We start from the raw sequence: 23,926 nt of genomic DNA, 5'->3' as shown, positions 1-23,926 counted from the left end.
AGCTGTCCTCCATATTCTGGTACAAAAAAAAACCAAACAAACCAGAAGCATAAGATACCCGTCCTCGACCAAACACGGAGCCTCCTAGTGCCACCTAGCTGAGTGACACGAGAGCTGGAGAATTCAGGTAAGATGTCAGTAACTCTCCTTCACCTTTAAAAAGCTTTCATAGCCTAGCTATCTAGTCAGATGCAAACTTTATCCCCTCTGCTTACTGGGCTGTAACATCGTGCCACTGAATAAAGTGAGTTTGGCAAGTTAGAGACACTTTAGATGATGATGCCAAATTCACTGCTGATACATCAGCAGGAACCAGCCTTTGGTGAAAGATCTCCTGCTGGTAAGAGATTGGCATCAGCTATCTCGGAACTGACAGCAACACAAAGCACTTGTGGTAAGCAAGGTTTCTCTTGTGGACACACCAATTTGTTCTGGAGGGTAAGAGGCTGGAAGAGGCATTGTATCATACAAACATCCTTCTTTGCACTAGTCCTATACCGTTGTTAACACAGCATCCGTATCAAAACTGCACACTGCTGTGCTTTCCTAAGTTGAAGTCTCACTGCTCCTCTGAAAGTCAGCTTCAGAGTGCCTATTTCCCAGCAAAGCCGACTGCTTTCAAGCACTCTTCAAATCCCCATTGATTCCAAATTCACTTACTCTTCTGGCAGATGCAGTGAAGGAGTTGGGCTCTGGTGGTGGTATTTGCTCAGTGATGCTAGGCCTGGTTTCATGGCTGGAGTGGTTGGCAAAGGACTCTTCCTTCCTTTCTATAATTTTAAACAAGAAGAGAAACCAAATGTTTCAGTATTGCACTTTCCAAGGCCCATCTTTACAAGCACATTGTGCACTAAACTCAAGTTCAGAGTTGCTGTGACCTCAGCATGCCTTAGATCACAAAGATGATGTCAGTGCCAAAGCCAAACAAGCCTTTCTGCAAGGAAATAAATAATATTCCTCACTAAATAATATTTCCACAGTCACCAGATGGATTTATTTGCCAAGCAAACCTTTTGAACTTCACCCTCAGATAAGAAAATCATTGCAGGGAGCACTTTAAGGAGGACAGACGGACTTTATCCACAATTTTGTTCCCTCTCGGGGACTTTTCTTCTTCCTTTGTGAAACTCGGGAAGAAAAGCAGAACGTGCCATTGCTACTGCAGGACGTGAGTATGTGTTATAGCACGTGTCCCCCAGGCAGGCCTGGTGGTGGATTTTGTTTCACAGTTCTAGTGCAGTTAGGAAATTCTGCCCACCAGCACAAGCACATCATGCCTTTTTCTATGACATGCATTTTTTCCTACATGAAGCTAAGACTGATTCCCAACAAAAGTCATTAATGGGGCCCAATGCGAGCTAAACAAACCCCATCAGAGCTCACAGCTGGCTCCCTCCTTGTTAGACAATTGGAATCATCCAGGATTGTTTTTTCTTTTTTCTTATCTAGGTAGCAAGGGTGACATAAGAACATCCACCTGGCTTTACCGAAGGAAAAGTAACCAGACTGTCTCAAGCAATAGATTCAGTTGGCAGAAGTGCACAGAGCTCCAGGACAGGCTATGTACCAAACACGGCCAGATGCAGCACGCCTGAGAAATGTCCCCACATCAACAAGGCAACGTTTTCCTCTCCCAGCAATGAGTCCCTCTCACAGTCGTGGTTTTGAAAAAACAAAGTCAAATTAAGTGTAATCACCCAAACTGTGTTAGCAGATGAGGAACATGCAGTGAATACAAATCACAGCATCACAGAATGGTTTGGGTTGGAAGGGACCTTAATGATCATCCAGTTCTAATGCCCCTGCCATGGGCAGGGACACCTCCCAGCACATCAGGTTGCACAAAGCCCCATCCAGCCTGGCCTTGAGCACTTCCAGGGATGTGGCACCCACAAATCTCCTATTACATATAAAAAGCAGTTTGGTACAGAGCATCTGAGGGTGGCACCTTGGAGCTCGGTGATCAGTTTCTGAAACAAATGTTCCCACCCTTAGAGCAAAGGATTCAAAGGACATGGAAAAGAGCAAGCTAAGAGAAACATTAAAAGTAGCAGGCAGTTAGCAGGACTGACAGTTCCAGGATTAAGGATGCACTAAGAAGGATGCATCTCCCCCTGGAAGGTCTCATGAACTTCCATCAGCATCCTCTATGCCGAGTATTTCACCTCTCCAGCCTAACACCCTAAAGAGCAGGTTTCTCATTTCTCCTTGCAGACCTTGGCCATGAAGATGAATACAGAGTTAGACAAAAACAACAACAACAAAAAACCCCTGCATCCTTGCCATTTGTGGATTTCCTAAGACCAAAGCCTGTAAAATACATGAGAATCCCCGAGTCTGCAGGAAGGGGAGAACAGAGCTGGCAGTCAGCAGGCGTTACAGGCTGGGCTGGATGCTGACTGTAACCCTGCTCTGGAAGCTTGGAGTGCAGAGGTCAGCTTTTAAGGTCAAGCCTAATTGCAAGGGCACAAGCCTAAGGGGTAATGACAGGTTGGAAAGAACTAACTGTGAGCAATGTGACTGAAAGGAGTCAACTGCAGAAGAAGGATGGGCAGAAGTCCCCTGCACACCACAGTGTGGGACTGGATGAGCACAGCATCGTTCTTTAGCACAGGGCCCCCCATTTTATTTTTCTAGAATGCCATCGATAAACATTATGAACACCGATCAAAGGGAAACAGGTCAAGACCAGTTCAATCTCCCCAGAGTGAATTTGGTAAGACTGAGGATTTAGTTCTCTGGTTTTCCATACAAGTCCTTCCAAAATGTGTCAGGGAATTCCAGTCTTCCCTGGTTTGCTTCAGTTCACAATAATTACCTGCTGTAATAGGTACTAGCCCAGACAATGACCACAGAATTTCATACGTTTCTTTGTTTATAAACATCCTAGTGCCAAATTGTTAACTGTCCTCGAGATGAATAAAATGGTATTAATGCACTTAGCTTCTTTTGTTTGAAGAATGTCACTGATTGTAAGAAACATGCTACTCTGAGGCACTCCAGCAATTTTACTGCTCAACTCTTCATATTTCTTAACCTTCCATTGTCTTTGCAAACCCTACGAGTTTATTGAGACTGGACATTCCCCCAGTCATACTGCAAGTTAAACTACTGCATTATGCTGTCAGCTTCTACTTTGTCCTGTCTAGTGCTCAGGTAGAAAAGGAGTTAATAATTTTTTGGTTTAAAAAGCTCACTTTCAGCAATGTGATGCCTTTTTGTCTGTTTGTTTGTTTTCTTAATCTGCACTTCGAACACTTTAGGTCAATAATCCTGCTAAGAATTAGAAAGCTATGTATGTAAACATTAAATCTCAGGAAAAAGAAAAGATATATTTAGAGGAACAGGGAAGTAATTGTCACATTTTCATAAATGTACCTCCTGAATTTCCCATTTAAACTTGCATAACTAATTAAAATGTCTGGCAGGAAAAAAAAAAAGTATAATTGCTCTTAAGATTGTGTTTGAAACTCTAGTAGTACTGTGACATTTATAATTTTCTATGAAAAGCTATTTCTATCTCTACTTATCTTTGGAGTTGTTTTCTGCTCAATAACATATGGGTTGATGTAATCTCAGTCTTGTTTTAAAAAGAGTACCAAAAATGTGCACCCCCTTCACAAATACAACAGATGACAACTACATCCACATCCCCTTGTATGAGTTTATATTCATTTTAATTACAGATTTGAGAAGTTTAAGTGTAATTTCAATTTTGATTGAAATTTCTCAAAGGAGCCAATAATCTCTCTTGGAAAGGACAGCACAGATAACAAAGCCTGAAGCCTGATCTTTTAGCATTACTTTAATATTTTTTGTTTTTATTTTAGCCTTAGACGATTGAAATAGATCAGTATAACATGCTTTGTATAACATGCTTTGCTCAGTGAATTAACTCAATAAAGAGACCTGCTTTGGCTTTATATAAAATTGAATGGTGAGTGCTGTAGCACTTTCCATACTGAAGTACTCCATGCTGTTCCCAAATCAGCTAAACACCACGTAGCTCCACTTCTTGTAGCTATACATACTTTAGAGGCATTTGGTCATGTTCCTACTATGTTTACAAGAATTGGCACATTGCTTTAAAAGGTTGCTGCCTAGTGAAATGCTGATTTATGAAGCAAATAAATGTGACTTCTAATAAACACCTTTTTCTACCACTGACTTCTCCCACTACATTTGCTCGATTTACAAGGCAAAATATTATTTCACCATGTTACCTTCATACCCAAACAGCTTTTGTAGCTACCAGCTTTGTAAAGATCAGTCTGGATTCTCAACACCTCTCATACTGTGATAATAATTCATAAAAATTGGAACACAGGTGACAATTTTACTGATACAAGAATCAGGACAAAACTTTAAATTACACCTCTCTACAAGGACTTATTTATTAGTGCACTGGGATATAGGCCAAGTAAGCTGATGTTAAAAGTAGTTTAACCATTAAACACATCATGTCTGAAGATCCGTTTCTCTCTCTGTGGAAATATTAAACCCAAGCAAGTCTTGGCTTACTGTGAAATTAAATATCCTTATTTAAACTTTCTATGCTGCTCATATATGTTATTTAAACTCATTAAGGAAGCCTGAAAAACTATGGAAAAAGAATGAGATTGAAAAGCAGTAAGATGCCAGCAATATGCTATAATGTAAAGGCTAATGTCACCTGATGTACTTAATTCCTGTTTTCCACTATGTTCTGCAATTATGATACATCACCACCAGAAAAAAAGTTCCTCATCTCTGTAATTATATAGAACATCATCAGCCCTTCATTTCAGCTCTCTGATCCAAAATACAACAGGCTATTAACTTCCTACATGTTCAACTGCTTTTCTACCATCTTGCAGCAGCTGAAGTGTTCATCTGAAAATGGCCAACAAGAAAAAAAATACTATTTAAAAACAACCTATGAACAATGTGTCATCTTAAGTGAGCTGGAAGTAGAAATTAAAATATTATCCACAGCATTTTTTTCTGAAAAAATTATGCTGATGTGAAGGTTAGCATTTAGATAAGCTTTTTTAGTACACTAGCTATAGAGTGCTCCATATGCTACATGTATACACTTAAAGTAAGACTTTCAGGATGTCTTAACAACTAAGCAAAAAAAAAAAAAACCACACAAAACAGTTCTCAACCCAAACTCCTATTATTGCTCGGCTAATTATTAAATCCAAACTATACTGTATCTTACCTGACTCCTTTTCAGCATCTGATTCTGAAACTTCATCTTCTTCAGCTTCTTCCTCTTCTTCAGAGCTAGAACTGCTAGAGTCCTTGTTCTCTTCCTCCATCTCCATGGACTTCAGCATATCCTCCTCATAGAGAATCTTCTCTTTGCTGCAAGAAATGGAAATTTTAAGGATTACCAGGCGAGTTATTTTTGTGTTCTACTTCTCAGGAACACTTAGACAAATTTTGCTACATACAGAACATGCAAAAGGACAAAAATCAGTCCACAGACTGCATCCCAGCACTTCCAGCAGTGCCAATTTTCCATGGATTCCAATGCCAGTCTCGCATTTCCTAAGTTTGCGAGCATTTCTCAGCCCAAAGAAATGCAGCCTCCTCTCTCTTCTCCTAGCATTACACAATCCATCACCTGGGCTGCATGGCTCTGCAACTTCAAAGCTGTAGTTTTCAGCCCAAGGGTTAAAATGATAATCAGCAAGAGCAGAAACTGGGGGACCAAACACCAACCCAACTCTTCGTTCTATGGGTATGGGTTTGCTAAGAAACATGTAAAATTATATTTAAAAGAACTTAAATTTAAAAGGAACCATGAAATTAGCATGAACAGCAGTGGACTATTTTAAAGCAGTTGAGGCCAGCTGACTGCGTACAGATGTAGCTGGCCTCCCATTACATGCTGTACAGCTTCTTTTCAAAAAGGAAACATACTTTGTGAAGAGTCCGCTTTGAGGTTTGCCATTCATGTCAGCTTCAATTAGCTTATTCCTCGTCTCCTTCTCACTTCGTAGCTGTCAAGAAGTCCAAGAAGATTGCAGAAAGAACAAAGAGAGACATATTAAGAAGCCACCTCATCACAATTCCAATAATTACCCCAGCATAAGACCATCCCAACCTTGTTAGATGGAAAATATTGTGAACTTGTTTAGCAAGCCAGTTCAACAGCTGCATATGTGCAAGAGCGCTGGATGTCTTGGACTAGAGCTCCAGAAGCACATAGCAGGACACCGAGCACCGCCTTAGGCTCCAGCAGCAAAGAACTTAACAGAAGTTCGTGGCAGGATCTGCTGAGACCCAGAGTCAAATCGTGACTTTCATGGTACTGCCCTGCATCTGCCCACACAGATACAGCGCTGGAGCTCTGTCCATACGTGTTTGTGTGCGCATGAAATCAGTTTAAAATTTGCTGCCTGTGTACCTACTATGTACTTGCTCTCAGAGGAAAGTATTTGAGTGCGCCCTGTCCAGGCTGGATCTCCCACAAGGGTGGGTCACTTCTTAAATCCCTCAAGTGCCAGCATAATGTATCGAACAAGAATATCCGTAATCACTGCAGCAGCTGAAATATTTTGTCCAGTTAGCAGTGTGAACTTTGTCACTACTGATGGACAAGATAGTAACCAAAAAGTCTAAAAGCACAGTGACAGCTGAGGTAAAAAAAAAAAAAAGGGGGGACTGCAATTAGAGGCTCACTTTTAAGCCTGTCTCCTTTGTATCATGTCTAGCATGGTTTTCCTCCGCGTCTGAGAGAAGGAGCTGACACTGGGACAAGAAGCAAAAGCTCTGCAAATTCTGAACGTAGGAAAAGCCACACGGAGTCCAGCACAAAGCCAAAATTTGGGGTACAGCATACTCTTACACTGAATAAACTTTTGAAGTGGATCAAAGGTAAGTTTGGGGAACAGCCTGCTCCATTCATAGGGAATTCAGAGACTGGAAAAACAAATCCAAACAAATCAAACAATTTGCTTCCAGCAAACAGAACTCCCTTTCTCTCCAGTAACAGCAGCAAATCTTTTAGCAGGGATAGCGCATTGCTCCTCTCTGTATTCTGTACTTAAGCTTTAGATTTAAAAAGTCTGATTTAAGAGTCATTTTGAAAGTGAACTAATACACTTAGAGAAGTGTTTTGGAACTGCCTATTTTATCCTTAACAAATTAAGCTTTCTATTTTAAGCAATTTCAATGTGGCACATGATAAACACACACAATGAAATGGATCTTCAATTAAAAAAAACAAACACATCCACTGGAAAGAAAGATTCTTCCCTTCTTTCCAGTTCTACTATTTCCTGCTACACTCATTTGATAAATGGAAAAGGCCTTTATATAGTGCTACTAATATAGAGAACAAGGGGGGTTGCTAATCCCTCCAAAGCAAGCCTAAAAATGGGCTAGCACCCATCCAAAAAATTCCTTTGGTTGTTTTTATTTTCCTTTTCTTCTGAACACTACATTTATCTGCACAATCCCAGTGTAGTTAGATAGGAGGAAGCCCGCAGTACAACATTGGTAGTATTTATCAACACCTCATTTAGGGAGAAGCTGATTAATTTTTAAAAAGTTTCTGTGAATGTTAAGGGTGCTATTTAAAGATGACAGCAGCTGTGTTATGATCAGAGTTCGAGTTCTACCACCCACATTGTCAGTTCCTCAAAATACTTTGCTGGGTTTTATCAGCAATGTTCTCATTATGTCTGTTTCTGAATCCAACATTTTAAATGATACTTTCTGATTTTTATTCATTTATTTTTAAAAGAAGGTTGGTTTAGTTTTTGAAAGCACCCAGGCAATATAGTTGCGTAGACCAGATGAAATAGGAAAAAATGTAATCCCAAACCAACTTTTTGGCTTGATGACTGCCTTTACTTAGATCAAGATATATTTTTGCCCCCCCTTTTTTTTTTTTAAATGGCAACTTTCTACTTATAACTCTTTCCAATATCTTCATTGCATTAGGAAAGAGCAGTTTAATATGGTTTTGAAATCACTGATTTTTTCCAGTCTGGAACTCCCTGAAGATTTTAATTTCTTCTCACTCAATCAAAAGTCTCCCTATTGTAAGAAAGGCAGATGTGGTAACAAATATCTTTCTTACCAGTGACAGCATACTTCCTTAGATAGGAACTTGGAGTGACTTGGGTAGTCACTCATTAAGGAAAGAGCAGTTTGGTGCTAGAGAGCTAAAAGTAACTAAAGAAGAGCAATTCCAAAGATGAACTACAATTCCTTATCAGTTCACAGAATTCTGCATGTCAGCATGCTTCTGACCTTCTTGACACAATCATCCAGTTTTCTAGATTTCTAGCTACTGAAAATATTGGTGTAATTAAAGATTCTGAATGACTAACAAAAATCGCTGGACCTCAGCTTCATGCCTGTGTTGACACCATATGCTTTAGGGAACACCTGTGCACAGAAACGTAATTGGAGAGGTGGAAAATGATCAGCCAAAATCTCACCACAGTTTGCTTCTTCTGCAGCATTTCTAAATGCTCTACCAGTCCCTCGTCAGCCACGTCAAACGGCGTCTGGCCCTGGAACGATACGAGAACACAAGAAGCTATCCAACACAGCATGCCGTTAATGTTCCAGAAAGCACTATTTAGAAGTGAAGAACAAAACTGAACGCCCACTACAGCCCCCCCCAGATGCTGCGCAATGCACCCTGCTGCACTCTACAGCAGGGAACGCCAAGCGGCAGCGATGGCAGTTTCATGACACGATCCACGATCAGAGGAATGGCGGTTCCCTCATTGCTGCTGATCAAATCTAAGCCAAGAGTAACACACTAAAGTTTCCAGGCTTGTAAAAAGCACACTCTTGGACTGGGAAGGATTGCAATCAACGTTTTCTACTATATCATTATGTATATGAACCTCCTGAAAGGCTGACAACCATCAGCAGGCCAAAGGATTTGGGAGCTATTTCCACATCCACAGGCATTCACAAATAAAGCAAATCAGAAAAATTACTTTGGGGCATAAAATGAGAAATCATTTACATTTACGTTACATTTATACCATAACTAAAGCTATAACCACCATTTTATTAACAACACATAATGAAACCTGACGGCCAGTGATCAAATAAATACAGATTGTCTCGGCCATCTGACTATTGAGGTAATAGCTCTTGACAGGAAATAGCAGGCATTTGATTGCAGCGAATATAATTGTGTCTGTTTCTTTTCAAGTCTATTAAAATAGGAAACCCACACGCCTTCTGAACACTTTGGAGAAGCTTCTGATGGCATTTAGAACAAAAAAAGATTCGCAGTATTTTGAATGCCAGAGAGCTCACCATGGTGAAATGGGTCCTTCTCCTGGAGCTATTTCTTTTGCAACAGCTTGCAGTACAGATAGATGCGCTCAAACCACATAGTGCTACAATTCTCCTACCAAATTCTCATCTGCTTTCATTCCCTGATGCTGTTCCAAGTAAACACAACCTCATTTCCTACTACAGAAGCAGTCATGGCACAACTGAATCCGCTCCAGCAGGAAGCAGCTCACAGACACTGCCTGGACATCACAGCAGGGAGGGGAAAACAAAGAATAACCCTGGAAAAGCACACTTCACCTCTTGAAAACCCACGGGCTCTTCAAGGAAACTTCTAGCAATTAGAAGTGTGGTGTGTTTTTTTTTTCCCCTCCTTTTTTTTCCTTCTCACAAATATCCTATTTTTCTTTACTCATTTCTCAAAAGTGAATTTTTCAATTTCCCTTTTTATGACCAAGACTGTAGAACAGGAAGGATTTAAAACTGGCAGCTTCTCAAGGGTTCATGAGTTTTCAATGCTTTGTACTTAATATTAGTGTATTATTGTGCACTCCAAGACTTTTTGTTGTTTAATTTGTCAGGATTATAATAAAATAGGAAAACACAGATTAGCTCCTATCCTCTCACACGCTCTTGGTCCTAAAGTTTCATCACTATTCTTTCCTGGTAGTGCTTGAAATCTTTTCTTCCTTCCTTCAGTCAAGGGTCTTTATCTTCTGATACTTTTAAATGCTCTAGCACATGTGCAGGAGAATTGCTCACCACACAACTTTGTCACGTTGTTGGATCAAATTGATAAGCAATTATGGCAAAAAGGTGATGTGCATCCTGGTATAAAACACGCTGCACGCTGTGCCAACACCTGTGCTCACTAACCAGCTTGTTCCTGATGTCCATGTCGCACAACGCCTCGGCCAGGATGGAGCAAGCTTCCTTCACTCCCCAGTGCGCAGCAGCGTGGAGTGGAGTCCAGCCGTCATTGTCTTGGACGTTCAAATTAAAGCCAGCCTGGATCAAGAGCCTGAGAAAAGAAGCACTATTGAGTCCTGCCCACCCAAGAAGGACTTCTGTACACAGAGAGGTCACGCCATATGTCACAGAGTAGGGAACATGGTTTAAAATATGCCAGCAGCTTTTTGTTGTTACTCATCTCAGCAACAGCCCGGTCGATGTGCTCACACACATAACAGAAGTGTGCAGGATAATGAAAGAAGTGACTTTGCCACTGTAAACACCTGCTGCAACGAGTCTAATTGATAAGATTGCCTTTCAGCACGTCCTAAATTGGAGAACATTTTGATTTCTCGTCTGACATTGGTGACCCAGTCTGAACTGCTGCAACAGACAAGAGACACCAGACTCACGCAGGCACTAGGCAAACCAGCAACATCTCTCCGGGACGTAACCCCTGTAACAAGGGACTGGCACAGCACCTGGCGCGGACAGGACGTTTGATAACTCAAGTTCAGTGCTGGTTCTGTGGGTGAACAAGGACACACTGCAGGAATGGTCTGTAAGAAGCCAACGCTGGCAGGGCTGCCAGGTAAGAAGCAGAGACATTACTGACTGATCGCCAGCTGGGAAATTTGTCAGTTAAATTATCTACAGCTCCAGCATTTTTGCAGACTAGACCTTGCACAGCCAAAGCTAAGTAAACCTGCCAGGGAGCAGCCTTGCATCCCTTTTACTGCTGTGCACCTTCCACCTGCCTCCCTCCTCTATCAGAGCAAAGTGCTAAGGTTGCATAGCATCTGGGGCTTGAATATTTAAAAACAAAACAAAAGAGAGACAACTGTAGTCTGAAACTTCAGAGGCATATGCACAGTAGTACACAAGTGCTCAGATGAAAGTACCAAGCCGCTCATGTATCAAAACTATTATCCAACTGCTTAAATATTGAAGAACATCCCAGGGGAATTCTGCAAGTTCAGTAAAACTGCTACTGCAAGTTTCCATGGTGGGTTTCCACCATTCACAGCCACCTTCCTTCGGCTCAGGGGAAGTCTAGCATGACCCCGGAATGACACTAACAGTCTTGAAACTCCCACAGCTTTACACTGATGCATTACTGCGCTAACTAAAACAGCCATCCTATAGCAGCAGTGTGCTTCTCTGTGAAAGAAATTTGAAATCAGGTTCTGACTTTATGTTGATTCTCCAGCTGGCAAAAGGGAGGAACGTAGTTGTTAAAGAGACTGAAGGTCACAGACAAATTCTGTCTCATCGGAGAGTTAGCTAGCTTCTGGCTTTCAACCCCTTTGGTTTAAGTCACTGAAGCTTTATATTTGAACTCACAGAGTGGCCATAAAATACAAGAGAGTGAAACAATGTCAGCTCTCTGTGAGATCTGTTTATCATTACAACATTTAAGGAATAGCCGATCAGAACTAGACACCTTGCAAACGGCCAATGCAGCTTCCGTTGATGACTACTGGCAGCCCTCCCCTGAAAACCCACAGGATCGGCATCCCATATTGTTCAGGAGATATTAGATTTCTATTCCACATGATCCATGATGAATTACTGTTCTTGGGCACAGCAGAGGCACAGACAGCTCATAACTCAATTATAAGCTCTAATGAATGAATACAAAGAGGAAACATGAAGAACAACAAAGTTACTAGAGCTTGATAAGAAGCAGCTCTTACACATCAAGTCATGGCACTTAAAGCTACGAAGTAAGGAATCAAGCTGGATGAATGTTTACAGAAAGGATTTTAACCTGGGAAATGGAGTAACCCTGCAAACAGATCTTTATGGGTACCTCCACCCAAACATTAATAACGGAGAAAAAAGCTTTCTTGTTGGAATCCCTGATTTGACCTCACCTGTAAAAATATTAATGCTTAATTGCCAGGAAGTGCCACACTGGGCACATTTACATTCATAATAAGCTTGTTTGTGCTGTAGCAGCAGAACTGTTACGTGGTGGGATCTCTCTGTCACTGCTGATGGCTGCAAGAGCAGTAGCAGTAAGTGGCAGAGGACAGTAAGGTAAGGGAGGACACTGCATTTTTCTACTAGGCTGACAAGCCGGTCACGTAAACTGTTGGGGTGTTTGTGATGGCCACACAGCATGTATTGTCGCCTTGTAGGCTAAGTTACACTTTCATTCCCTGACAGGGTTAATTTCCTAGCCCTGAAACTATTACTCTCATAGGGAAAGTTAACCTTTTAATTTATATCTCAGTCACAGAAAAGCTTTAATCTCCCTGAAGGCCTAGAGGTACAGAAGAGAAGCTTCCAGCCTCTGTACATTTCTAGGTGAACCACCACAGCTGGGCACATAATTGTGCAAAGCCTTTTGAGAAAGCAGCAGCATAAAGATCTAGGTATGAAACACATTTCTCTCAACCATAAAGCTAGCCGTGTTCCTTATGGAAACCAGACTCAACTCAATGCACGAGCCATGGATGGAGTTCCTACCTCATCACTTCAGAATAGCCCTTAGCCGCAGCCACGTGAAGAGCGGTGGCACCTGTCCGGGGCTGCTTTATGTCTTCGATTCTCCCGCTGTTCAGCCACTGTCGGGCATCCTGTAGCATTTGCTGCTCCTCTTCTTTTCTTGCCAGGTCTAGGTCTACACCTAAGACAGCAAAGCACAGGAGAGATTATCAAGTGAAAGCTCTCATGCACTTATTGAACTTACCGTATGTTTTATTTGTTATACAGTGTTAGCAACCTCTTGCCATCTTCCACAAAAATCAGCAAAAGCTTTTTCTAGGAGTTGGGAGAACTCCTGCATCACTGTCAGAAACTTCAAAGCTGTCTGACAAAAACAAACAACAAAATCCGAAAGCTGAGACACTGGTTGCAAACCAGCCTGATCAGCTACTAGCTCAGCTGTGAGCCAGGTGTGGTGGAAGGGTTTTATTCTAAATATGCAGAATTCCAGACTGAAATAACCAATTCATGAATAACAGTATAACAAACTGAATTAAACAATGGTGCAAGCATAATCTGCAGTGTAAATGTGAAGAAATGATCCTAAGACATCTTCTGCAAGACCAGCACAACCCCAACCGCATGCTCACTCAGAATTCAGTAAGCCAGCAAGCTGCACGTAAAGAGATTTCTGGACTGCCCTAGGGCCACTCTGTGCACTCTGAAAGAAATATTTAATCAATTCCTTTGAGCTGCACACCACCAGATTCTGGTAAAACAGTTCTAAATCATTTTGGGGATGGAAGGAGCTAAAAAAAAAAGGTCTACTCTGGTGGCTTAAGAGATCTGCTTTAGATGAAGTCAGACAACTGAGTCTACTGATACATACATCTGGTATAAAGACACAGCCATGCTGATAACAAGAGGGACAAGTTTTCCACCTGAGGAAACCACTGCTACTCTGTGGAGAGACCAGGTGCTTCTGGCTGATGGGCTGCTTCAGTTAAACCTACAAGGGGCAAAACTATCTCAGGCTTGTTTTAGTGAGTGGATTTTTTCATGTTAATATGGTAATATAAGGATGACATATCAATCACAAGCATGATACAGCTCCGTACAAGATTAACCAGACTAGGGCTCTTGGACTCGGGAAAATAATATGAAGTAGATGACAAACTTCAAAAAAAAATCAAGAATGGTGTTGAAAAGCAACTGTCCCTATGGATTAATTCTTTCAATATAACAACAACACGATTACCAAGGAAGCTGTAGGGCATTAGACTTAAAATAGAAAAAAAGAAAACATTTATCAACTCAGATTCTGAATTGCGAAGTACTGCAGGATGTTGCAAAGACTAAAACAAGAATTATAAATTGGTAGAAGAGTAGCAGCACATCTGTAGTTATTAAATATAACGCTATACATGCTTGGAGTTCCCAAGAAAGACTGCACAAGTCCACAAAACAGAAATCCACGGGGGATTTGCAAATGTACAGAAAGCCCATCTGGCTCAGGAATTCCTTGAGGCACAGTGACTGGAGGCTGGGAAAATGCTTGGGAGGGGAACCATACAAGCTTGTCCTGTTCTTGTACTTTGCCCTAGGCATCTGCTTTCAGCTACTGTTGAAGACAGAGCTAGATGGACGCTTGTCTGAAGTTTATAACGCATTTATTCCAGCAATTATGATCCTTTTAAACTGTGTCAATGGGAAACTTCTCAGTGGAGACAGATGGTTGTTTCAGGGCATCTTAGCAGGATGCCGCTAATGTGGTGAAGCAATGAAAAAGCCAAACAGAATCCTAAGAAGTGTCAGGCAAAATATCTGCAACAGAGGCAGAATTACTGCCTTGATGCCCTGTAAGGTTTCAACTATGTTATTACAGTTCTCATCACCCATTTTAAAGAGAGACAGGTTACAATGATGTAGAGAAAGGATCTCTACCTTCCTGGTCACCCAAGGAAGCCTGGCTGCAGGGAGGAGACGGGCATGGTTTGACCAGCCCTGTAAAACAAAGGCTGACCAGACAATTCTTCTCAAGTGTGTGAGCAGAGTAAGCATGAGAGAAGAGCTATTTAAGTCAAAGTGGATGGGGAAAGGGGACATAATCAGGATAACTTTGTCACAAATACCACAAGACTAGAAAGTGAAACTTCTATTTACCAGAAAAAGCATGATTCTGTGTAAATTTTCTAACAGGAGTAGTTGCACAAATAACAACCAGCTCTCAGATGGACAATTACAGACTCCCCACTGGAACAGTACCGTGATCAACAGAAGTAGCAAAGGACTGGTGTCTTCCTAATTATACCTGAAGATAACTGAAACAAAAAAACCCTCCAACTCCACAAAAATCCACTAGGTGCCAAGCAGAACACATTGATTAGAGAAGACTGGATTCCATCTAGCATGCAAACAACCCCAACACCAACCCCTGGAGTCATGGAATCATCTAGATATAAAGGAATCCTGGTGGGTCTCCAACCTAAATCCCTGCTCAAAGGAGGCAAACCTTCAAAGCCAGATCAAGTTGCCCAGAGCTGTACACAACCAAGTTTTGAATACCTCCAGTGATACAGATGCCACAAATTAACTGGGTTCCTGTCCCAGCACTGCATCGCTTTCCTGGGAAGTATTTTTCCCCTTATTTGCATGCTCAGACCTGTGCCTTTTGCCTCTCCTTCTGTCACAGCGCAGTTCTGAGAAGAGCCTGGCTCCATTGCCTTTTAAGTCTCCTCAAGAGGTAGTGGATGACAGCGGTTACATTCCTCCATTGACTTTCTCTTCTCAAGGCTAAATATGCAGTCTATACCTCTCAAACGTGACTATACTTTGGATAGATAACCCCAGTTCATCTTTTCCAACACAGTAGAGGTAAGTGCATCGCTCAAAACCACCCCTGATGAACTTCACAGGTAGGACTTAAACTTCTTACATTATATATAAAGATGCCTAACCACTTGCAGATGGATTCAATGAGCATAAAGAAAATTTTACACTGGCGAATCATTTCTTAATTACGACACTAGTTACACTGTCCAAGTTGCTTCTACAAGTGATGGTTTTGCAGGGACAACACACAAAGCAGCACCCCAGACAGGCACACCTGATGAGAAAAGGGGAAATAGCTAAGCAGATGGGCTGCAGAAGTCTAGGTAAGGATCAGGAAAAAGCAGATCACTCAAGGCCAGACATCCCCATTTCCTGGTCCCTACTCTTGGCAGGACTGCGAATCTCACTTCTGCATGATCAAGTCTGAGTGTATTAAGACCTTTCAGTGATACCAGAGGTCAGAATTAAAACTCACTTTTAAAGTAAATGTATCTAACGAATCTACTTTCGGTATTGTGATGTATTGCTGCTAACAATTCTGCTAAGAGGGACAGAGACTGCACAACACGAACCTTCTGCTTTCATTCTAACATTCTGCTACTGAAGCAAAGCTTCTCTGCTGCCGCTTGGTCCAGATTTCAGATCTCTCCATCTATAGCCATGCAGAAAGCCTTCAGGATTTCTTTACAAAACCTCTTTGTTTTTGTGTTCTGACTCACATATTCAACCCCACCACTGATTTACCTTGTTTCTTTACTTGTTCCAGAAGCAGGTCCTTCATGGCTGCTTCCTCTGCGATGTCAGATGGGACTTCACCTTCACTGTTCACAGCGGCCACATTAGCTCCATGACTAATTAAATACCTACACAAATGAGACCCATGCCAATGTATCAGAACTCATGTGCAGGCTTCAAAGAAACTTATACAGTAAAGCAAGTGGCAGAACAAGGTATTTGGCCTTCTACTTCAAGTTCAAATGAGTGTTCCATATTCTTATCGAATTTCAACTCTAGAAAAGTTCATTGCTAAATGCAAGGTCCCTGGTCAGTGGCTCATGCAAACAGTTTTTCTTTCTCTGTAGTTATTTAAATGACCCCAGTTCTTGCACTCATCTGATAAGATTACGCTTTTTAAAAAAAGATAGAGCAAAAGATAATCTGAGCTATCATCAATTTTTTAATTTGTCTTATTTAAAAATATGCCAGCAGTTAATTCAATAATAATTAATGCCTTCTTCAGCTTATACATCTTGTAACCAATAAAATTCTCAGAAGAAAAAAGTGTTTTAAACACCAATCTAGGAGGGTGAGGTAAGAAAAGGTAAAGGCATTTTTGAAAACAAATTTTAAAACCAACCACCATCTTTGAGAAATACTTATCAGTATTCACACTGCAGTAACTTTCTGGTAGCTGTGGTGGACTAAATATATAAGTATGGTGTGACTGGGAAAGAATAATAATGTGTTTTATTAAAACAACTATTATTGGAAGAGGGGCACAAAACAAACCAACAAACTGATACAGAATCACCTGAAGAGCTAAGAACTGTTCCAGCAGCAGTACAATACACAGAAGTAACTGAGCCACAGAAGATATCTTTTTTTTTGGTTAGAATACATTGTGGAGGATCATCTTGTGAAATACTACTTTTCCCTTATTCTTCTACCCTGTGATGTGATCACAGAAAGAATGATTCGAATCAGGAAACTACTCCTTCTGTTTTCTGGTTCTTTGATTCCAATTATTCCAGCACTCCAGGTCTTACATCCGGGCAATTCTCAAACTCTCGGGGCAACTCGGCGTACAACAAGAAGTCTGGTATCAGTACCTTCTCTGGGACGAACAGACTATTTAGTGCTTTGTGAGCATAATGAGCGTTCAGATCAGTTACAGAATGTTATTTCAATCCCTGGAATCAGTAAGTGTGCCAAAAGTCAAATCTTTATTGGGACTCCCTTGTAACAGGTTAGTGCCTTGCTTTAAACATCTACTGGACAAAACTCTCAGTAATATTTACTGTCTCTTTTTTTATATGTATTTTATTAGTGTTTGTACTCACTAGATTATCTAATCTAACCTAGTCACCCATTTATGTCCATACTGAACCCAGTATCTTGTGTTGTACTCAAAAATAAAATAACGCTCTAATTTCAAGTGGGTTAATTAATAAGTAGTTACTTTTATTTGCTTCTCTGTCTTTTGCAAGACAGTATGCTAAGTAACAGAAACATAAAATCTCAATATGAAGAAAAAGAAATGATGTTGTTGGCCTATCAGTGACTCTGGAGCCCAGAACATTGCACTTCTCTTTCTAAAGTCTCCACACAACCAGAACACTGCTCACAGGCTTATTTACATAAAAAGCAGCAGCAGAGCTCTGCTTCCTTACACCTCTCCATGGATTGGTGTGCCTGCCTCTCAGCCATCACATTTCCCTTTTGCTTGGCATTTTAGCTGAAGTATCTAATGAATCATAAATCATTTTAATGGGACCAGCAAAAGACAACCATTTCCAGGCTCCACCTTCATTAGAACAAACTAAGGATCCACTAAAAGAAGGAACACGTCTTCTCCACTTTCAACATTGCTTCCGAGACATTGTATGAGTTTCAGAGCATCACTCGTCTGTGTACCTGCTCCAAAGAGGAAGACGTGGAAAGTGTTATGAATACCCAGAATAGCCTGAAACTCACTCACTCTGCTATGTTCAGGTAGCCACACGATGCCACTGCGTGAAGAGGGGTCCAGCCCTCGTTGTCTTGTTGGTTGACATTGGCTCCGTTTTCTACAAGGAACTTCACCATGTCCAGGTTCTCATCTATACAGGCCTGAGGGAGAAAGGAGGGAGGGGAGCAAGCAGAGGGAAGAATTGGAGAGAAGGAAGAAAAGAAAGGTGATGGTGTTAAATTGGTGTTAAATCAAGTGAACAACTTCCATTTGCAGTTTATTGTCAGGGACAATGCCTGGGCTGAGTTTCCCACACTGTGAGCTAGCATACTTTGAAACTTAAAGTAGCACGAAGCTGGGAACTAAACTAAATTAATTTCAGAAATTTCAAAAAATAATTGAAACTCAAAGAGTCCCTAGGTGGACCATCTCTGAATTTGCCCAAGCTTTACCCTTCTCACCAACTGATTTGTTTCCCTCCTCTCCCCATGCTTAACTCCCTGGAGCGGGGCAAAGACACTGTAAAATGATAAATCTGTATTGGCTTTAGGTATGGCATCGGATTCCTTTAAGGCAAGGCAAGCTGTATGCTTATTTAGGTGATGCTGTTCCCTCCAAATGTCAGCAAAATAACATCAGAAAAATCACTGAAATATCACTAGCAGTAGGGATGAGCAGGGAAAATATAACCTCAAGACGACTGAGTAAGGCAGTCCACCTGTAGGCTGGATGGTGCCCTTTGCAGACAGAATTATAGCAAAAGCAGAATTTTATACAAGTGACTGCATACAAATCGGATGGGACACAAAATGGTGTGGCTTAACTTCCTTATTCAGCAGTAGCTGTTTATTTTCCTGACTATAGCAAAGTACAACGTTCTCTGCTAGCCCTACAGACCCAGCGAGCTGTGGACGAGACCAACAACCCTTTATTAGCTGCTCCATTAACTCCAGAGCCTGCACTTACAGAGACCTGCTAGCTTTGAAGTTGCCAGAAGAAAACCTAGCTAGATTTTCAAGTCTCAGCAGTTCTGTTAGGTGGAATTCCTCCTTCCTGAAATTCCTGGCTGCAGCACGTTCTGTGGCGCGTTCGCAGTTCACTGGAGGCTGCTATTTAAGGATGAGCTGGCAATTTAATACGTATGTCCCAATGCGTGTGCCTCAGCTGAGAAGCACCAGGCATGACTGGGAGGCAAAAGGACCGTCTGTGACTGCGTGTTCAGCTGCAGGCAGAGACCTCGCTCCTCGCTGCGAGAAGGGCAATCCTGGCCGAGCGTCCTCCAAAACCCACAGCACCCGGTCCTTCACACCGCTTGATGTGGGCACATCCCTCGCTATTCTTCTAAAATGAGCACCACGCACTATTCTTCAGTTTCATTACTTGTTATAACAGGAAAGGAATTGTCTCGAAGCAAACCCCCCAGTGCAAGCCCCCAGTGCGATGCAAGCCAGAGATTCCTGCTGTACCCGAGGCACAGGGGGACTCTCGTGTGCCCGCGCACATGTAACCATGTTAAGGTCCCTGCCTACTGTACATACTCTAAAAGAGCCACACTCCAGGTTTCCATAATCCTAGAAACCATGCAAACAAAGTTATTAATGGCTTATGTCCTTAACGATGAACTCAAATGCAGTAGAAAGGCAGAGTGAGCAACGCACAGAGATGTGGATACGGATATACAAAACGTAATGCTCCCTTCTCAGTTCAAGAGGTAATTTTTAAGAGAATCTATGTCCGAGCCTGCAAGAATTCAGAGCTAAGATGCACTTCACTGCCACCCACATTGAGGGTAATATAGCACAAGTTTCCCCAACACATTTCAAACAAATCATACTTAATCTTATTGATGAGTTAATTACATTTTAACGTGGGAACACAACCGTTCCATGTCGCTTTTTAAATAAAACTACCATCATGTAAAAGCGTATTGCTCTGACAATAGCCAAGACACGTTTGCCCACACAGAGGTTTCTTTTGAGGACCGTCACGTCTGGTCAAGTGCAGAATCACAGCCTCACAGAAGAATTTTATCAGCGAGGCTCTGATAAAGCAGCGAGGTGGGCGTTGCGTGCCTGTGCATACTCACTCCAGACGAAATGCAGCATAGCAGTACTACCTGCAGCTTAAGTGCCGAGCTAAGTTCAGCCTCGAGAACCTCTTCATACCGTGAGCTTTATGTGCATTTGATAGATGGAGTATTATATTTACACTGTTTATCATTTAAACCACCCAAACAGCTGCCACCCACTACCTCTGCGCACACTGGGAGCAGGCCAGGAGAAGAGACCAGAACTTCCTCGAGCCACTGGATATGGACTCAAAAACAAACAAACAAAAAGTTTAGATGCATAAAAGAGCCCCCACACTTTTTTTTTTTACGCCTGTTACTGGCCTCATTATTCTGTTGGTCCCCATCCTTCATGTTTCCTAAGGAATGCATGCTGGAAACAGAAGGGATAATGGGATAAAACCCCACCTGTTCCTACAAAGAAATCTGCAGTAATTTGATTCGCCTGGCCCCTGAAGAGATAAAACGATGACAAAGTGACATTGGGTCAAAAAAAGCTACATGGGTGCTGACGACAGCAGGCAGGGCCTCGCTTTCCCAAGGGAACCGTAACATATTTCATGCCTGCTGTTTGCATTGGTGCTAGAAATTTTCTTCGTGGCAAAGGTGGATCAAGTCCTTAATGGAGCAAAAACGTATTCTTTAATATCTAAGAAAAATAACCTCACTCCACCCTTCTGCACCTATCATGAAAAACTGCTGTTCGCATTGTGTGATCAAGCGGTGTGATACTGCTTGGCAAATATTTATTTTAGCATTAGTTAGCGACACATACGAATAGGACTGAGTGGAGCTGAGTAACGTGAACAGTTGTGTAAACGGCCTGAGGCTGAGCTAACTTTAACAGGTATGATTCTTTCCTGCCAAAAGTATCAAAATGTGCAAATTATGTAATATTACAAACAAACGATATTGGCTGAGATTCCTTCTCCGCTGCATTTCTAGAAAAGAAATGTCAGGAACTGGCATTCCACGGAGGTACCGGACAACCCCTCATCAGTCCTGAAAATCCCATCGCTGTCTCCCCAAAGAAACTATCAGGCACAGCATTATTTGCAACATTTCTTAGAACAGTTTTAATAAGACTTAAAGCAATAATTATGAGGTCCACAAGTGGGATAATAAGTAAAACGAGGAATTTCTGAAGATCTCCTAAACTTTAAGAACTTCAAAAACCGTATCAAAGTTCGGACAGGCCGAAGGGCAGCTTGCAGGGGTTGCAATGTATTTCTACGTGTATTTTTAAGTGTCATCTGAGTAACATTTACACGTTTACACAGAATTCACATTTGCACATGTATTTGTGGTGTTAATTGCTCCATACACAAGATCACTTTACCAAGCTATAAACACCAGGAACTCTCACTGGTTAGAAGTTCTCAGCACACATTTGGCCACCTAAAATTTGGAGAGCCCCGACTGCTGACACCCTATCCTCCTCCATAAAGTATCTGTTATGTGTTTTATTGAGCTTACCTGCTAAAATTAAGCACTGTAAAACACCATATAAGAAAATAAGTTTCACTGAGTTTCAGAGGGTAAAGTTCACCTTCTGGTTAAGCAAAATAGGTTTTCTGAGGTTACTGGAGGAAGGAGAAGAGGACAAAGAGGAAGTGAAGCGGCAGATGTGTCCTCCCTTAAGTACTATTAATCCTCCAATCTTAAATTTAGGAGAGTGGGTAACTTCAGTAACCTGAGAGGATCTATCGCTATGCAAAGTTCTCCTCTTTTATTTGATACAGCATTCCTTGGGAACACTGTAAGAATAACTGCATCGGACTGCAGTATTACAAAGCAGGCACCTGCCCCCCAACCCTGAAAGGGAGGAAAAAGTCAGAAGTAACACTGTCTTCTCCGTGGAGAGTTATTAATTTGACGAAGCACTCTTCCACCATTTTGCTGTTGGAATGTGCTTTGCAGAAAGACAAGAAGATAGTTGGGCTTATTTCTTACAAGTTTAGGTGCTGCTAATGCTCAGCGGCTTTGTTTCATGTGTATTAACTGCTGCTAGTACACTACAAGAGGCTAAACACAAATGAATTGCAGAGCACAGGTTTTTTCTCTCTCTAACTTTTAAATTTCTTCTTTACCTTCCGTCCTCTACCTGTAAAAGACAGAATACAACCTTCAAGGAGATGAGACAGCCCGAGATCTTCAGCAAGCTGATCTCTTGCCATTCTTGTATTTTTCTTGGCAGCAGGTTAGACCCAAGTACCTCTGGAACGGCACTAATGTATTACAGCTTTAGCAGCCTTTGATGCAAACTGCATCCAGTGCCCAGAATTACCGACAAACCGCTCAAAGAAAGTTGGCTCGTACAGTTTAAATCCCGGGCATCGCTGGGCAAGCCTCCATCCCCAGCTCATGGTGTTCCTTCTGCTCCTGGCAGGGGACCAGCATTTAGCAGTTTTTCCATAGGGAGGAAGTGCTCAGTTTCTAAAATTTGCAGATACGGCATATTAGCTTCCCCCTCTTAGATAACAGGTGTAGCCCTTAACAGCCAGGGACACTCGCAGGATTTTTTTCGCCAGTAGCCACTGCCAACACATTCTTCTTTAAAGCATGAAGTTTACATTACAGCAACGAAAAGGGGCCACCAGGAAACGTTACAGAACAGCTCTGCAAAACTCTGCTTGCCTGGCAAGGCTTGTTCAACAACCAGACACAATCTGATCTTTATCTTGAATGAAACCTCATTATTATAATGGCATTGTTAGCGTTTGCTCCTTCCTCGGAGCACACAGAACACACAAGCTCCGTCTAACTTCTGATGAGTATCAGCAACGCAACAGCTCCAACTGCCTGCCGAGGCCTTCGGTTTGCATATCTCCTGGGCATCCCCCACAGGAGAGAGAGAGAGAGAAACATCAGGGAGCAGAAGGAGCCAGATGGGATTACACCGAAGCGTTCACAGCACCAGCAATCGAGCTCCAACAAGTCGCTGGGTGGAAACGTGCAGCGCTGCTCACTGCGTAGGGGACGCACCAGCCCTAGTACACCCCACCCTGCGCTGGTGCGGCTTCACCTCGAGTACTGTGTGAAGTTTGGGGCACCCCGGTACAAAAAGGACATAAAACTTGTTAGAGAACGTCCAAAGGAGGGCTACAAAGATGGTGAAGGGCCTGAGGGGAAGACGTGTGAGGAGCGGCTGAGGTGCCTTGGTTTGTTCGGCCCAGAGCAGAGCAGGCCGAGGGGAGGCCTCATGGCGGCCTGCAGCTCCCTCACGAGGGGAGCGGGGGGGCAGGCGCTGAGCTCTGCTCTCTGGGGACAGCGACAGGACCCGAGGGGACGGCGTGGAGCTGGGACAGGGGAGGGTCAGGCTGGGGGTTAGGGAGAGGTTCTGCACCCAGAGGTGTTCGGGCACTGGGACAGGCTCCCCAGGGACGTGGGCACAGCACTGAGATGCTGTGGCTCAAGAAAGGTTTGGACACCGCTCTCGGACTTAGGGTTTGATTTTTGGTCCTGTGTGGAGCCAGGAGTTGGACCTGATGATCCTGGTGGGTCCCTTCCAGCTCGGGATATTCTGTGATTCTACGATTTAGTCAACCCCCAGCCTATGACTTGTGCTACGTTGCCCCTATATAATAAATACACACAGGATGGCAGGGCGGGAAGGAACCAAACCACCTGACAAATTTCTAAGAAATCGCTTGGGATCGGCTGAGTAGAAAGGAAAAAAAAAAAAGTAATACACTTTTGCTTTGCATGGAAAA

General features: G+C 42.3%; 1 protein-coding gene across 3 annotated transcripts in view; it reads right to left on the bottom strand.

The window, feature by feature from the left end:
• The window catches only part of PPP1R12B (protein phosphatase 1 regulatory subunit 12B), a 119,814-nt gene that overhangs the window by 71,779 nt on the left and 24,109 nt on the right, over positions 1–23,926 (bottom strand). For all 3 annotated transcript variants that reach the window (XM_080569004.1, XM_080569003.1, XM_080569005.1), the window contains exons 2-9: positions 18,176–18,306; positions 16,222–16,340; positions 12,688–12,847; positions 10,138–10,282; positions 8,442–8,516; positions 5,911–5,990; positions 5,204–5,349; positions 661–770 (exon numbers count right to left, since the gene is read on the bottom strand). In XM_080569004.1, coding sequence (XP_080425130.1) covers positions 661–770; positions 5,204–5,349; positions 5,911–5,990; positions 8,442–8,516; positions 10,138–10,282; positions 12,688–12,847; positions 16,222–16,340; positions 18,176–18,306 — 966 coding nt within the window. The remainder of the gene's footprint in view (positions 1–660; positions 771–5,203; positions 5,350–5,910; positions 5,991–8,441; positions 8,517–10,137; positions 10,283–12,687; positions 12,848–16,221; positions 16,341–18,175; positions 18,307–23,926) is intronic.

This window comes from Anser brachyrhynchus (genome assembly GCF_964034855.1).
Source record: "Anser brachyrhynchus genome assembly, chromosome: 27".
Lineage (NCBI taxonomy): Eukaryota > Metazoa > Chordata > Aves > Anseriformes > Anatidae > Anser > Anser brachyrhynchus.
The sequence above is the reverse complement of the archived record's forward strand: the minus strand, read 5'-3'. Positions and strand labels throughout refer to the sequence as shown.